The sequence below is a fragment of the Camelus ferus genome, chromosome 11 (assembly GCF_009834535.1).
Source record: "Camelus ferus isolate YT-003-E chromosome 11, BCGSAC_Cfer_1.0, whole genome shotgun sequence".
NCBI lineage: Eukaryota > Metazoa > Chordata > Mammalia > Artiodactyla > Camelidae > Camelus > Camelus ferus.
The window spans coordinates 28,866,193-28,883,660 of NC_045706.1; the positions used below are offsets into that span (position 1 = coordinate 28,866,193).

The 17,468-nt window shown below is 39.1% G+C and overlaps 2 protein-coding genes across 3 annotated transcripts in view; one reads left to right on the plus strand and one right to left on the minus strand.

Moving 5' to 3' along the window:
* The window catches only part of BLNK (B cell linker), a 73,806-nt gene that overhangs the window by 55,388 nt on the left and 950 nt on the right, over positions 1–17,468 (plus strand). For both annotated transcript variants that reach the window (XM_032491207.1, XM_006174405.3), the window contains 8 exons: positions 3,379–3,451; positions 5,199–5,226; positions 6,032–6,074; positions 8,488–8,572; positions 8,999–9,030; positions 11,344–11,420; positions 12,251–12,334; positions 14,236–14,391. In XM_032491207.1, the coding sequence (XP_032347098.1) occupies positions 3,379–3,451; positions 5,199–5,226; positions 6,032–6,074; positions 8,488–8,572; positions 8,999–9,030; positions 11,344–11,420; positions 12,251–12,334; positions 14,236–14,391 (578 nt within the window). The remainder of the gene's footprint in view (positions 1–3,378; positions 3,452–5,198; positions 5,227–6,031; positions 6,075–8,487; positions 8,573–8,998; positions 9,031–11,343; positions 11,421–12,250; positions 12,335–14,235; positions 14,392–17,468) is intronic.
* ZNF518A (zinc finger protein 518A) overlaps positions 9,058–17,468 on the minus strand; it is an 80,867-nt gene continuing 72,456 nt past the window's right edge. Inside the window, exon 8 of the transcript XR_004323859.1 lies at positions 9,058–9,169. The gene's annotated coding sequence lies outside the window, so the exon portion shown is untranslated. The remainder of the gene's footprint in view (positions 9,170–17,468) is intronic.

A 17,468-nucleotide genomic window follows, 5' to 3' on the forward strand; every position in this document is an offset into this window, starting at 1 on the left:
ACTCCTTTATGAGTTATAATTGACATATAAAATGCGCTCATTTCACATATATAATTCAATGGGTTTTTGTAAATCATTGCATTTAGAGTTTTGTAACCAGCACTACAATTCAGTTTTAGACATTTTCCATGCCCATCCCAACTCCAAAGGAGACTTTCTGTCCATTTGTGGTCAATGCTGTTCCCACCCTCAGCCCTAGGCAACTCTGATCTGTTTTCTGTTGCTAAGGAGTCGCCTTTTCCAAACATTCATGTAGATGGAATCATAAAATGTGTAGTCTTTTCCGTCTGACTCCTCTCACTTAGCATAATGTTTCTGACCCTCAAATACTCTCAGTCCCTTTCCAGCAATATTACTGTATATTTGGCTAATTCTTAACATGTTCAAAGTTACTGTATTACCTGACCACAGTAAGTCTGAGTTAGATAAGGTAGGTAGTGGTGTCCCCATTCCAGAGAGGGGGAAACTGAGGCATGGTGGCTTGTAAGCAGTCACACAGCCAGTCTGTCGGCAGAGAAGTAACTAGAACCCGCCTTTCTGATGCAAGACCACAGGTTTTCCACCAGCGCTTGTAACTGTACTCTGCCACCACAGACGGCAGCAGGTGTGCGCCTCCCTCTCCTCTGATCACAGAAGTTATTTATGAAGAGGGAAGGGGAAAGGAAGACGTTGGCTGGCTGTTTGGAGATATGAAGGAAAGGGGAGCTTAGCAGAGAAGCCAGGCAGTAGCAGTGACAACAATAATGTGCCCAGGCCAAGCGAGCTCTTGGCTTTTAAAAACAGCGGGTACCCCTGGGAGGAAATTCTGACTTAGACTTTATTTTTACTTCCTTATTTTTCAGGCAAGGTTGTTGTGTTTTGTTTTTTGGGTTTTTTTTTTTTTTTTTTTTTTTGCCTCTTCCCCAAAATCTTCCATCAACATCTATGAGTAGCCAAGGGTATTTTCCCAGTGTCGATCTTAAGTACTGAGAATTTGAAGACTGATATCAACTTGATATACCAGCTTATGAAACACAGTTGGACACATACTACTACCTACTCAGATGACATTTCAGTTTCTTGACACAGGAAATGTTAAAAATTTTAAATGTAGTCTCTTTCTCAAAATGTTTTTAAAAATCCCATCTGGGTCAGGTAACGTCTAAAGTAGGATTTACACGGGAAGGGCCACTCCTTCACCAGATGCCATGAGTGAGTGCTCATGGAGATCAACACTACTTAAGAACTGTGTGTAGAAAAGAAGCAGATGGGCTCTGAGTGAAGGCCTGAAGGCCTCTCTCTAGCAAAGTACATGAGAATGAACTTGATGATCTCTGTGTTTAATACTTTCCAAGGCCTTTTTTCTCTTTTTTGTGTTTGGAATAGGTGGTCCTGTCAGATGAGGTGGCATGGGGTGCACGTGACTTCCCCTGTTATGAATTCCCAGAGGGCAGAGGTCTATCTACCTCTCCAGCTCTTCCACAACCCCTAATATAGTGCCTCCAAGTGCTTTACACATACCAGGTTCTCAGTGATCCTTGGTAACTGATTATGACCTCAGTGTTTACTTATGTGTACTTTATCTTGCAAACTAAGACAATACAAACTGAGGGCAAGTCCAACCTAAACTTTTAGAGTATCCCCATTATGTCCATTAGGAATGGTGGACTTATAAGTGTAGTAGATTCTTAATACAATATTTATTCAGTTAAACTTAATTCAACAGAAAGCCTTTGTCTCACTAAGCAGTAAGATCCAGGCAGGTGAGCAGCAGCCTGAGAGGAGGCAGCCAGGAGATGCTGAGGGGAGCTGGCTAGGCTTCTGGCCTCTCCTGCTCCAGGCCTGCTCTCTATCCCAGCAGTGAACCTCTGCTGTCTCTCACCTTCCTTCCTCATAACAACTGCCTGGCTTCTACATTCAGGTAGTGGGAGGGGAAATGGGTATAGTGAACAAGGTCATCTGGGTCCCTTCTGTGACTTCAGAAGATGAGATTTAGACTACAATGAGGTATCACCTCACACTGGTCAGAATGGCCATCATCAAAAAGTCTACAAATAAATTCTGAAGAGGGTGTGGAGAAAAAGGAGCCCTCCTACACTGTTGGTGGGAATGTAAATGGGTGCAGCCACTATGGAAGACAGTTTGAAGGTTCCTTAAAAAACTAAAAATAGAGTTACCATATGATCCAGCAATCCCACTCCTGGGCATATATCTGGAAAAGATAAAAACTCTAATTCCAAAAGACACATGCATCCCACTGTTCACAGCAGCACTATTCACAATAACCAAGACACAGAAGCAACCTAAATGCCCATCAACAGATGAATGGATAAAAAAGTGTGGCACACACACACACACACACACACATACACACACAAGAATATTACTCACCTATAAAAAAGAATGAAATATTGCCATTGCAGGAACATAAATGGACCTAGATATTATCATACTAAGTTAAGTAATCCAGAGAAAGACAAATATTACATGATACCACTTAAATGTGGAATCTAAAAAATTAATCTAAATCAACTTATTTACAAAGCAGAAACAGACTTACAGACATAGAAAACAAACTTATGGTTACCAAAGGGGAAAGGGGAGAGGGAGGGATAAATTAGGAGTTTGAGATTAACAGATACATACCACTATATATAAAAATAGATAAAGAACAGGGATTTACTATAGAGCACAGGGAACTATATTCAATACCTTGTAATGACCTAAAATGGAAAAGAATCTGAAGCTGTACACCTAAAACTAACACAATATTGTAAATCAACTACAGTTATGTTTTTAAAAATCATGAAATTTGGGCAGTAGCTTGCCGCTTGTCCCAATTTGTCTATTAATGGGCAAAGGCTCTGAGAACTTAGAGATGAATTGAGTGTCCTCCAAATGTGAGGTTAGGTGTATATACCATGTAAGTGTGGTCAGGAACGAGCCATGCTGTCTGTAAGTGTGTATCTGGAAGGGTGGGTCTGTGCCTCTCTGTCCCCAGGCACCTCTGGTGTGCGCATGTGCGCAGTGTATACAGATGCAAATGTGAACTCTCGGCTCCCTCCCATAGGAACCCTTGTGGGCTCTCACCAAGCCCACAGAATCAGGGGCTCTGAACTTGTCGCATGCAGGAAAGGAAAAGGTCGTTTAGCAATGTTGAGATGGAGTTCCTAATTAACATCCTAGTTCTGAGCTTATCAACTGATATTTTTTAAAAAAAGTTTCATCATCTTTGCCTACAGGTTTTCCCCAACAGCTTCAATGTAACCACTTATATATGTTTAACTGAAAATAACAAAAAATGTGCATGTATTTCTAAGTTTGCCATAAAGGCCAGCTCCATATGACCATCAGCCCCGGTGCAGGACAGGAGACTGACCTGTGTGTATGTCTGTGCAGGTCGAAACAGCGGAGCCTGGGACTCCAAGTCAACTTCTTCACCTGCTGCACCGTCCCCACGGCCCAGAGCCGGGTGAGTGCCTGTTGCAGAGAAGCACCTCTGTGATCTGAGTGGATGGTCTCCACCACTGCTGCGAGCAGGCCTGCCTGGAATCCGCAAAGGAGTTCTGCCTGCGAATCTGAGGGCAAGAGGGAGGGTGATTTTCTGCTGTTTCCATCCAGAAGAGCACGCCTGACCCAGCTCAGGGGCAGATGCACCTAAATTTACAAGAAGCATGTTCCTGAAGAGTGTGGAAATGAAACCCTAATGCCCTGCTCTTCTCCACACCCAAGGAATGCTTCAAGCTGGACTAGGGGTGTCCCTGGTGACATAAAAAAAACTAGTAGTCTTTCCTCCCATACATTTTTAATTAAAGCTTGAGTTCACTGACTTGTGTCCCACAAAGCAGAAGCTCCAGCACCTAAACGATTTTGAAACCCACTAGCAGGTTTCACCTCTACTTTCTACTACTTGGCTTCTCTTTCAAGTAGTTAATGATCTGTAAACAAACGTGTACACCAAGCTGCCTGCACTGGGTATGCAATCAAAGCAACGTTGCTGAGGTTCCTTCCAAAAGCTGGATGAGAGAGTCTTTCTTTTTTACTGAACTTAGAAGAGCTTTGTAAACCATCAGATGAGTATTATAACGTGTCAATATTACAAACAGTGTTCCATAATTTCATATTGGCTCAACGGGTCATTTTTAAAAGCACGCTTAATCTGTTCAAAGTCGGCCTGCATGGTTATAATCTTAATTCTGCCACTGGGTAAAGCAATGAACTTCTTAATTTCAGGGGTTTATTAAGCAAAACTCTGCACAATTCTTTCTTGGCTCGACTTTATCACTTCAGACAAGTTACTTATAGTCTCTCTGAGCCTGTTTCCTGGTCTCTAAAATGTAATAAAAATACCCCCATTTAAAAAGGGCACTGTGAGGCTTAGATAACGTGTGAAGAGCCTAACTCAGCGCCAGGTGTCTTAGAGGCACTTGGGAATTGTTAGTCTTCTTCCTGCAGTCTTCCAGCTCTCGGCCAAAAGAAAGCGAAACAGAGACAGACAGAGAGACGTAGTATTTAAAATAACACGGAAGAGAAGCATAACACCTTAGCAATATCAGAGTCCAGCCTCTACTGGAACTGAGACAAACCAACATGTTAACTCAGGCAAGCACCTTCAGGACCACAGATCACAGTGGTTTTCAAACCTGTGTTGGTCTTGGGTTTATCTGTTTGGAATGAGATTCCAGGCAGACATCTGGTAGAGAACAGTCACCTGAAGCAGGGGGGACAGTGGCATGAGGGTGGTGCTTGGCCACCCTCACATCTCCACCCTCCTTCCCCAGACAGTAGCCCTGGGGTGCTGTTGTGGGTGGGAGGGCTCTGCATACACACTTTGAAAACAATGATTCTGGTCCTCATTTTAACAGATGAGGAAACTGAAGCTCAGACTGGCCCTCACAGCCAAGAGAAACAGGCCTGAGGTCACGGAGTAATTAGTAGCAGAATGGGAACGAGAGCTCAGTTATCCTGACTCCCTGGCAACTGGCACTCCTGTTTATTCCCAGTTAACCCCTTTGCCATCTGTCAGTGGACCTATCCGAGGCTAGGAGGATCATGGCTAAATCCTGCTTCCATCCCTCTCTGCCCTTCAAGGATAGTCTTCCTACACACTCGTATCACTTTCATTATTCTAGTTTAAATTTGAGAGTAAAATGATAAGTAGTCAGGTTCTCTTTATCTTTGTTGTGTTTTAACAAAGCCAATCTCTTTTTATCCCCCAGGAAAAGAACAGCTCCACCACTGAAGACAGTAAGTGAATTTTGCATTTAAATGTACTTCACGTTTCCCACAATGTTTATTCTTATCCACTGACATAAAGCTGACAGTGCTTCCAGCTAAGGTGAACATGGCAATCTTAGCAACTGAAGTGGCTGCCTGGACAGTCCTAGAGAAACTCGGAATCCTCAGTTAGGCAGGGAAAATGCTGAATGGGAGGGTCGCATCCTCACTGAGTGTGAGGGACTGATCAGACTCTGGGCTCCTGACTCCTGTAATCTCTGCCTTCCCCATGGGGGACCCCTATGTCTACTTCCCACCTGCTGGCCAGGGGGCTAACTGCTGACAATTGTGTATCAGGCACACAGGTCTGATTACACTCAGACTCCGGCCAGAACTTGGGGAACCTGGGCCAGCCCACTGTTGGAGGAAGCCCACCTTGACCTGGTATCTACACTGTAGCTTGACATTTACAGTCACTTACAAACACCGAGATGGAGGGGCCCTGAGATCAAAGCCGGGTGCCAGATTTTCACTGTGCAAGGACTGCTATCCAGCGGCTGCTGGGGGTCACGGTATCCACCAACTCTGCTGACAGAGCGGGGAGGTCCCCCCACCAAGACAACACTGCTTCTTCTCTGACACACTTCCAGCATATTGTCACTTAATGCAAAGGTTGGGCTGGAGACTGTGTTTTGTTGTTCTTGTGATCGAAAGAATAGCTATGCATCAAAGAAATGTTCTCCCCAGATATCTGTTTTGATCATATTGCTTTGACTTTTATTTCCTCATAACACTGTATTGAGGATCCTTGTCTTTTTTTTTTTTTTCTTAATAGACTCCAGTTGCCTCTCAACAGAATGCCTCAACTGTTTGTGAAGGTAAATCTGTATTATTTTGATGGGTGAGCATGTCCTCTAAAAGTTATTTTGATTAAGGATTTGTATACAAATGTATTTCTAAATTTGTTTCATTATTTATAAGGCAACTGTAAACATAAACCTCAATGTCCTAACCAAAACAGCCTCTACTTTGCCATGAGTAGTGAGTAGCAAAGTTGATCAGGACCTGAGCTTGCCAGGCTGCATGCATGGGGTAGGCTACAGTCTACACGCCCCAAACCTGCCTGTCTGTAGACATATATGACTTGCCAGACACAGTGCCACAGCCTTATACAGGTGTGAAGACTTATTTAGAGCCACTCATGTATCCTAGTACCAATAACTTAGTTAAGGTAATAAAATGTTTAAAAATCTAAACTGTTTATTTGAACAAGTTCAAAGTAATGTTTCCTGAGTTCAAACGTCTGTCTTCCTAGTAGGTCTTCAAATGCTTTCCTTCCTTTGTTTTACCATAACCTAACAACATCACATATACTTTTTATTAGAACTTCCCATTAAAACAAAAATTTGTATTTGAAAAATACCGGAGGGAAAACACAAAGTAAGAATCCATAATCTCAACACTTAAACACTACATGGAAGCGAAAGTCCTGCGCCGTCTGACTCCACACTCGAGGGTGCTCAGTGTTAAAAGTTTAGCAAGCGTTCATCTCACCATTTCTTGAGTTAATATGGGCACATCTGGTCTCACTGACAATGGGCGGTAGACATTTTCTGAATGTGCATTACAACTCACCTGTCTGCTTTTCTCCGTTGGGGTTTTTACATCAGTTCCCACATCTCTTCCCCAGGCTGTTTCTGAGGAATCGCTCCCTTTCTGCTCTCTTGCTTTCCTCTACACTTCCTTTGATGCTTCTGCCTGCTGTCCTACCCCTTACAGTCTTCCATGCCTGTTGAGCAGGGAGCCTTAGGGTAAGCCTCTGCAGGAAGTAAGTACAACCCTGTGCAAATTTCATGGCTTCAGGAGCTTCCGAAAACCAGCAGAGAAGGGGCTCTTGGCATGCCCCATATAGCTCAGATGTCTTCGTTCCCAAAGGGCTGCAGTGCAGGAGCCTGGCATGCCATGCTCATTTTAAGAGATAAGGCACATTGTAAACTGACTATAACCAAAAAAAAAAAAAAGAGCTAAGGCAATAGCCATCCAAACCCAAAGTGGGTGAGTGGCCTCTTCTGGCCTAGGAAGGAAGCCTCCTGGAGGACAGGGCAAAGCAAGTGTGGTCAAAGCTCATCATGTCGTGGCAACCTAATGTGTTCATTGTTTCTCCTTCTGAAATTACAAAGTTGTAAAGCCATGAACAAAACATCTCACAGGGAAGCTGGAAATAACTTGCCACACACGAAAACATGATATTTAGAGGTTCAAGGCTTCAGAACTTCTCTGCACTGTAAGAAATCCTGATTGGGGGAGGTAATTCAGTTTGTTTGTTTGTTTGTTTGTTTGTTTATTTTTGTTTTTAGAAGAGGTACTGGGGATTGAACCCAGGACCTCATGCATGCTAGGCATGTGCTCTACCCCTGAGCTATACCCCCCAAAAATCTATCTTATCATTTATTTGAATCTTTAAGTTTTTATACTTCTATTTCTTTTGGGTTCCTGTAGTTAGAGATCAATAGTTCTCAACCTTTCTTCCATGTAGGAGACGCACCTTTGGGCATACCCAGATTTTAAGACACTCTAGACCAAATTTGAGGGAGAATAAAGCATCACAATAATTTATAACCACATTTTTCAGTGGTTCGGCAATAAAGTTCACTATGGGCTTCAACACGGACTTCTTAGAATTCAGGTTATGCCCGTTTCCCCATGTAATAACATAATTCCACCCCTTCCTCCCTTTCAGGAATACCCAGCGACATGCAAGTGAGATTTTACATTCCTATACGTACATATGGACAACCTTCAATTTGCTCAATTAATTTTTCAAAAAGAGTAGATCAATCACAAGCTCTAATATTTTACCTCTTATCAGTAAGAAATTACTATTCCACATCTTATGACTAATGACACACCAGGGTGTTGTAACACCTGGGTGGAGGGTAGAGGCCACACAGAAAGCAGAGGGCACTAAAACTTACTCATCTCCTGGCTCTCACCTGTAATCACACACTTAAAGGTCCAGAACCCACAGGTTCAGTTCCTGAGTATTTGCAGACTGCCAAAGGGTGAATGTAGAGGTGGTAGGGTGTGCCTGTAATACCACTGGGCAGGAGTCCTGGTCTTAATAATGCAGACATACCATCAGACTGACAGGTGCACAGAGGGATGACATCCTGGTGAAAGACATGCTCATGGGAAGACATCTGACCAAATCTGGTTCTTCTTGGTTGGTGGGTTTGGATATGGGGACAGACATTTCACTCTAATCTTAATATTATAATTTTCTTAATGCAGAAAAACCTATACCTGCTGAACGCCACCGAGGGTCTAGTCATAGACAAGAAAGTATGCAGTCACCAGTGTTTCCTCCTGCCCAGAAGTAAGAATCCTCTCCTTTAAAAATAAGTTTCCTTAATGCCTGCATTGTTACATTGCACAGTGACACTGGCTTATAGTGACCTGATATTTCATTGCTTTGCAATTAAATTTTAAAGATGTTAAGTAGGTAACAACTTTAAAAGAACTGCTAAGAATCACAGAGACCTAACGAATATTTGGGTTAAGTATCAGACTTAACTAAAATCTAACACTTTAGTCAAGGCTCCTCATTTCTAAAAACTGAAGGGAACAATTTTACTTATCTTGAAGGTTCTGGTGTCTCTCCTACCTTTAGATATGTCTTATTAGCCATTCGTGCCTATTCCTTTGTGATGCGCCTGTTCAGAGCATCTTCTGTGCAAACAAAAAGTCAAACTTATTCATCTTGTGCTTTGCCCTTTAATTAATCTGAAATTCTTCCTTTCAGACAAATCCATCAAAAACCCATACCTCTGCCAAGTAAGTATAATGAAGGCACGAAGAGCAATATCGGGTATTGGCTAAGGCTCGATCTTCACATCTGAACCACCAGTTTCCAAAGCAACTCTGCCTCTTCCAGCTGGAGGATCATAGTATCCTCTCTAGCTTGTTTCCTCATCTGTAAAATGGGACAAAGGATATTTTTCATAGAGCTATTTGGAAAGTAAATAGATTTGAGATAATTTTTACTTTTTTCTTTTTTAGTATTGATTGAATATTTTACTGGTCATCTTTTATTTATGTAATTTTTTTCACAAAAATGATACAAACTATTTTCAAAATAAAATGATTAAGTAAAACAACATATTGTGCTTGGTACATAGAAGGTTTTCAATAAACGATAGCCATTTAAATTAAATCTAAAAGGTACCCTGAAAAGAAGATTTGGCAAATATCTGGATAATTTTCCCAAAGCCAACAATTAAACACCCTAAAAATACAGGAAATCAGGCTCCCAGAATGTAATCATTCAAACCTTGATTTGCTTTTTACTCAGTATAGGCAAAGAAATGAAAACACAAAACAAAACCCTACCTTACATGGGTAATTTGGAGAATATTCCAAAATAATCAGATTCAATAAATTCAAATAAAGAGAATAATTGTTATATACAAAAATTTGTGTATGCTTATATAAACATAAATCAGTTTTTAAGGTTTTAATTAGATTTTTAATTAGATTCATCTTAAATAAATGAAACTCAAACAAAATGTTTAACTTAAAAAAAAAAATCCTGAACACAAAGTGAAAATGCTGTGGCTATAGAAATTTTATTTTTTTTTTTACTATGTTAAAAGCTTTATTATACCATTTATTGTTTTTCAACCCAAGTCATTCTTTCAACTGACAAATACTTATTGACCATCTGCCATGTGCCAGGCACTGTTCTAGACACAGGGGATGGAGCAGTGAATAAAACAAATAGAGTCTCCACCCTTATGGAGCTTCTATTCTACTGGAGGAGACAGACAGGAAAAATAAACATCCCGATAAATCATATAATATCAGGTAAATGCTAAAGTGCTATAAAGAAAAACAAAGCAAGGTGGCAGAGGATGGGGCAAGAGAGGAATGGAGGCAGTGAGGGCTGCTGTGGCCAGGGAAGACCTCATCTGGTCCCTTCATTACCTCCTATCTGACTTCATCTCTTCTTCTCTCCATTTTTCATTGCACTCCAAGCACAGTGGCCCTCTCTCTGCTCCTGAAACATGCCAGGCCCTTGCATTACTGTTCCCTGTACCTGGAACATTCTCTCCTGAGATATCCACATACCTCCTCTCTCTCCACCTGCAGATCTTACCCAAGTGCCACCACAGTGAGGCCTTCCCTAACCAGCCTATTTAATCATACTACTTGCCTGAAGCTGTCCCTCCACTCCCTCCTCTGCCTATTTTTCTTCATAGCACTTATGAGTCTGACATATTGTATATATACACTTACTTATGTCTTTATTACCTATCTCACTCCATTAAAATTGAAGCTCCGGGAGGGGAGGGCACGTTGCAGTTTTGTCGACTGCTCTAACATTCCCAATGCCTTGATCCCAGGCAGGTACTCAATAATAAATGAATGAATGAATGAATGAATACAGCTAAGTATTTTCTCTGTTTCATGTGTCTCCACATTTAGACTGTAAACCCCTTGAGGGAGTTTGTGCCTTAAGGCAGCAATTCTCAAACGTTTTGAGCTCAGGACCACTTTAACACTCTTAAAGTCATTGCAGACACAAGGAATTTTGGTTTACATGTTTCCTTCTATTGACATTTAATGTATTAATTAAAATAGATATTTAAAACGTATTTATCAACCCATTTAAAAAAATTAAACTCATTACATGTTAACATAAATAATATATTTTTACAGAAAATAACTATATTTTCCAAAGAAAAACAACGTAGTGGGAAGAGTGGCATTGCTTTACATTTTAAAAATCTCTTCAATGCCTGAGTAACAGAGACAGCTGGATTCTCATATCTGCTTCTACTTTTAATCTGTCGCAGTATGTTTTTCTGTTGAAGTATATGAGGAAAACTGGGCCTCCGAGGGAGAGGTATTTGGAAAAGTTCTCACGAACCCCTTGAAAGGATCTTGGGGATTCCTGGGTCCTCAGACCACATTTTGAGAAACACTGCTCTTAAGGATTTTTCCTTTTTTTTAGTGTGTGTGTGATGTATTATGTGTATGATTTTTCAGTGTGTGCGTTCCTTGCAGCGCCCAGCACGTTGTTGAGATATAGGCATAGTAACTGCTCAAGATATAATGGGATCCATTGATTTTTCAAATCCCTTTCAGGGTTTCCAGAAGGCGGAAGCCCAACCGTGGATGGCCCACTACCCAGCTTTTCATCTAATTCCAGCTTGTCAGAACAGGTACGAAATGAACCCATTGTTATCAGCAAACTGCAGGAAAGGGTATGACTTCTTGTTCGAGAGATTTTGGAATGAAGCTTGAAAACAGATTTTATTTTAAGCCGGCTTGTGTGTAGTCATTTGCTTATGGGTACACAATACATTTTCCCCCCATGGTTAAGACCTTGATCCATTTATTCCACTTTGTATTCTAGATGCCCTAAATAACAACTGGTGTTTCTTCAAAACTAGCAAAGAAGTGTGTTGTTTTTATTGTTCTCCCTCTCACACAGATTCTATTTAAACAATGTAATTTTCCCAGAATAGATCTGTGGAGGCATATGATGTTAAAACACATGAAACAGCGCAGGTTAAAAAAAGACACAGAAAGAATTCTGTGTGCCCCTGGGCAAGTCTCTCTAAGCTTTCTCAAATGTAAAATAGGGATGACAGCATGTGTCCTTCTTGCCTTCAAAGTAGTTACAAGAATCAAATCATATAATACCTGTAAAAACATTTTGGAAATCATAAAGCCCTCCACAAAGGAACAACAAGATCACTATAGAAAAGGGGACTATAACTTATTCAGGAGAAAGGAATAAATGGTTCAGGAATCTAGCAGATGTAGTTCTTCTGTTCCAGTACTAAGTCTGGCCCCTAAGACCAAATGGGGAAAAAAGTCAACTGCATAATCCGTGTGGTTGATCAAAAGAAGCTTAAAACCCATTTTCAGATTACTGGCCCAGACGTAGTTAGGCCTTTCTGGTAATACAAAATGGGACGTGGTTTCACAGAAGGTACAGTGTTACTGAAGGACCATCTCATGTTCAACAATGTTCTCTATTTCTCAGGAAGCTGACGTTCACTGTAAACCATGGTATGCTGGTGCCTGTGATCGAAAGTTGGCCGAAGAGGCATTATACAAATCAAATAAGGTTTGACCATTTAAAAATCTCATACTCTGCTCTCAGCCTGCATAGGCACAGTTGTCATCCCAATAATAGGCTAATTAAATAATTGCAACAGTTATGGATGCAGGGATTTTTATCTTTACTTACTCAAGAGGAACTGCCATCCCCTCCTCTCTTTCAAGCATCTCCCTCTTTCTCTGTTCCTTCATCTTATTGCCATATGTCCTTTCATATATACATGGATCCATGGGCCCCACTGCCCTCCAAACAGTGGAAGAGAAGAAAGTTCCAGGCGAGATCTCTGTAAGGTTCAGTGCCACATGAGATCCACCCAGGAGTGAGAAGTAACAGGCTATTTTGAATCAATGGATGGGATAAAAGATTGGGGTCAAATGGCAAAAAGTAGTTGGAAGTAAACTTTTGGAAAGTCCAAGCCCAATCATGTACCAACACTAGGAAGAGTTTGGATAATCCAAGATTAAAGTGCCACTTTTCTTTTTCTTTCTCTTCTCTTCTCCTTTTTTTTTTTTTTTTTCACTTGCACCCTGCCTTGTCAGAATATGCAACATTTGCATATTTTTTTGAACTTTGCTTTAGTTCTGGCTCTACAATGAAATATATTAAATGCTTTCCATCAGTCCCTTTGCTGGCTTCCTCGGTTATCTCTTTTTGTTTGGTGAGACTCACCTTGTAGTAGATTCTCAGGAAGGACCATGTTTACATTATTCCTTGAGTTCTTGCACATTCAAACTGTTTTTCATAGCCTGATACCTGGAGGAAATCTTGGCTAGATATAAAATCCTTGGTTTGAGTCTTTAAAAGTGTTGTTCCATTGGACTGCCTTGTGCTATATGATGCTTTTGAGAAGTCTGATGCTAATGTCATTTTCTTACCCTATATGTAATTTTATATTTTAATCTGAAGGCTCCACAGATTTTTTTTCTTTTTGAAGTCTAATTGCTTTACCACACTATGTATCTGAGTTGATTTAGAGGTCAATGTTTTCAAATAGATGGAAGCCCTTTCAATATGTAGATTTAAGTTTTCTCCTATTTCCAATAAATTTTCTTAAATTATAGTTTTAAAGAGTAGTTCTGTTTCATTATTTTGTTTTTCTTTTCAAGGACTCAAGTTACATGTATTTTAGACCCTTTCTTTCCAACCACTCTGACCTCATTATATATATACTTTTAAATCTCTCTCTCTCTTTTTTTTTTTCTTGGTTGTTTCCATGCCTTCCTTCAGTCATTTATTAAGTCTTCATTTAAGGCTATGTTCCCTTGGGCATCCTGTAATTTCTTCTTCATTTCTGCAATAGGTTTATCTTTCTCTTTAGTTTCTTTCGCAAGTTTGATCAACTCACTGCATTTCTTCTTCCTGCTTTTTGTCCATTTTTTGTTCATAATTTTTGAATTTATGATTCCAGAATATTTTATAAGATATTTAATTACATTTGGAATGTTGTGCTATAATTTTTTTTCTGCTTCAATATAAGTTTTTGGAGAGAGAATTTTTATCAGCTGAAATGTTTTGATTTATACTGTCTGCTTTTTTCTTATTGCACTTTTGAATGGAATTTGTTTGATTTTTTTATTCATAGACAACTTGTGAACATGGTTCCTAGTTCAAGAGTGCCCTTTTGGTTTGATCTTAATGTGTCCCTTCACACATTTCTAAATCTTATAAACATATCTTATTTAATGCATCAAAAAGCTAGCATTGACTTCATTCAGAATTTTCTTAAAGTATATATTTTACTGAAGTATTTTCCTAGAAAATAATAAAAGAAGTTCTAATCATAATAAAAATCAGACAGCTAAATAATTACCTTTTGAATATAATATAGGTATTTTTCATAAACTGATTTCTAACCTGTAGAAGTATAAGTAACATTAACAATAATTATTCTTTCTTTTAATAAACAGGATGGATCATTTCTTATTCGGCAAAGCTCTGGCCATGATTCCAAACAGCCATATACACTAGTTGTATTCTTTAATAAGCGAGTATATAATATACCCGTGCGATTTATTGAAGCAACAAAACAGTATGCTTTGGGCAAGAAGAAAAACGGTGAAGAGGTCAGTAATTTCTCTTCTAATCCAACTCTATAAGTATGTTTTGAGCACAATTCCATCATACTGTATTAGGCGTTAGAGATGAGGACAACGGACACAAGAGTACTTGGTCTGATGTAAAAGCTACATCTTAGTCTTTTTAATCCTGTTACTTAGCAGGGTCAGTCTGATTCAGTATGTTAGTCCAGAGGACAGAGAAATCAAGGTTCAAATGTCAAGTAGAATTAATGTTGTAAATATCAAGGTCCGTGCCCAGAGCTCCTAAGCTAAGAACTAGGATTTCAACTCAAGTATCAAGGTGAATGACCAGGGAAGGATCCAGAAGTGATACAAAGACTTGAGTTGAAACATTAGATTGTAGTCCTTGGACCAGAATGAGCTTTGGGGACTGCAGCAAAAAAAAAAAAAAAAAAAAAAAAAAAAAAGCATTACATGGCTCTTAAATACTAACCAAACAAGAACTTCAATTCCACTTTAATCTGGACCAACTCAATGCTTATCATGTCTCTGTTTAGCCAGCCTGTTCTTGTAAGTGAGCCCTGAAATATGAGCTGCAGTAATTCACAAATGGTCAGAAGGGTACTGATACTTGTTATGGTCTTGAATGATACACTGCATTTGAACAGACAGAATGAAAATTGGAGGGCATGAGAAGGAGGAAAATGGAAAGAACAATCTAAGCAGTAAAAATTGCATTTAAAAAGCTCAGTTAAGAAATAATTATTTTCAATACTCCTCCACAAAGAACACCCATTCCAAACCCATAACTTATTAGAAGGTGTTTAAAATGTTAGAAAATGTCCTAATTGTCTGTCTTCACTACATGCGACCAGAGACTAGACTATGTCTTGCTCATCTCTGTATTTCTAGAACCATAGCACAATAGCCAGCCTCAATGGATGCTTGATACGTACTTATAAAATGAATGAACTGATTTGTTGATTGAGCGAATATCTCTTCAAGACTCAGCATTCAATTCTTTTATATATATCCAGAAGTGGGATGGCTGGATCATATGGTAGTTCTATTTTTAATTTTTTGAGGAACCTCCATATTGTTTTCCATGGTGATTGCATCATTTTACAACTATACCAACAGTGTACAAGAGATCCAACTTCTACATCCCCCCAACACTTGCTATTTTCTGGGTCTTTTTTAATAGTAGCTATCCTAATGGGTGCGAGGTGATATCTCACTTTGGTTTTGATTTGCATTTCTCTGATGATCAGTGGTTGAGCATTTTTCATATGCTTGTTGGCCATTTGGATATCATCTTTGAAGAAATGTCTATTCAGGTTCTTTGTCCATTTCTAAATCAGGTTATTTGATCTTTTGCTGCTGAGTTGTAGGAGTTCTTTTCTTTTATTGAAGCATAATTGACTTACAATATTAAATGGGCTTCAAGCGTACAACATAGTGATGTGATATTTTTATACGTTTCAAAATGAATACCAGTATAAGTCTAGTTATCAACTGTCACCATACAAAGTAATTACAATATTATTGACTATATTCCCTGTGCTGTACATTACATCCCCATGGCTTATTTATTTTATAACTAGAAGTTTGTACCTCTTAATCCCTCTCATCTATTTCGCTTATCACCCCACCACCTCCCCAGTAACCACTAGTTTGTTTTCTGTATCTGTGAGTCTATTTCTGTTTTGTTACATTTATTTATTTTGGTTTTTTGGTTCCACATCTAAGTGAAATCATACAGTATTTGTCTTTCTCTGACTTATTTCACTTAGCATAATACACTCTAGATCTATCCATGTTGTCACAAATGGCAAAATTTCATTCTTTTTATGGATAAGTAATATTCCTTGTATGTATGTGTGTGTGTATATATAATATCCATATATATGGATATTAACACCTTATCAGATATACAATTTGCAAACATTTGCCCCATTCCATAGGTTGCCTTTTCACTCTATTGACTGTGACCTTTGATGAACAGAGTTTTTAAGTTTAATGTAGTCATATTTGTCTATTTTTGTTTTTATTGACTGTGCTTTTAATGTCATATCTAAGAAATCATTGCCAAATCTCATGAAGTTTTCCCGCTATGTTTTCTTCTAGGAGTTTTATAGTTTGGGGCTTTATTTTGCTCTTAATGAAGTCTCAGATAGTTAGAAAACGTAATCCTTTTGGATCTGAAAGCACAAAATACTGACCAAAACCAAACCTGGGTTTTAAAATATTGCATTATCATTTAACATTAGTTAAACTTTAACAGAACTATCTGCTTTTCCCTACTCACAGAAACCTTCATTTTTACTGAAACCTTTATCTGACAAATCTTTTATTAAAGTATATGCTCCTCAATAGCAATCAGTGGTAGAAGATGGTGATGATCCTAACAGGACAGAGTGACATTGAATGGATGGTTTTTCATTCCAAAGTCTCCCAGTCCAGTGCTTCTATAAGAGGCTTAAGGGTGGGTGAGGGAACTGTCTTCTTTAGAGCTCCTGAAATTCTCTCATAAATTTTGAGCTCTCAGAGGGGCTCTAGACGTCTTTGTCCTGATAGGAAACTCATAAGCAGTGATTCTTCTTGGCCTAAAGAATCTTCATCCCTACCTTAAAATGATCAGAGCATCTGCCCAGTTCCCAGATATCCAACCTATGGACACCAAAATAAATAGTTTATTATTATTATAACATCTAGAAGTACTGACAGAGTCCTTTAAAACTCTTAGTTAAATCATCTATAATAAAAATACTACTTCTCCCATATACTGAACATCTGAATGGAAAACGGAACAAGCATCTCATTCTTTCTTATAGTCATCTGAATATCTTTGAGTATTGCTTTGTTGCAGTGGTTTGGGGATTGAAATGTTTGAAATAGGGAGTGAAATTGAGGTAAATCTGTGATTTAATTGAATGAAGAATTGAGCATAACTTGGTTGCCATTATCCTTTAACACATTTTTTCTTTCTACACTAATTCAGTGTATTTGAGATATTCATACATGGACAGAAAAACAACTTATTCAGTAACTCAAAATCCCATGGCCAATAAAATAAAGCAAACAGATATCAAAGCTATAAAACACTCAATACTGTATCTACA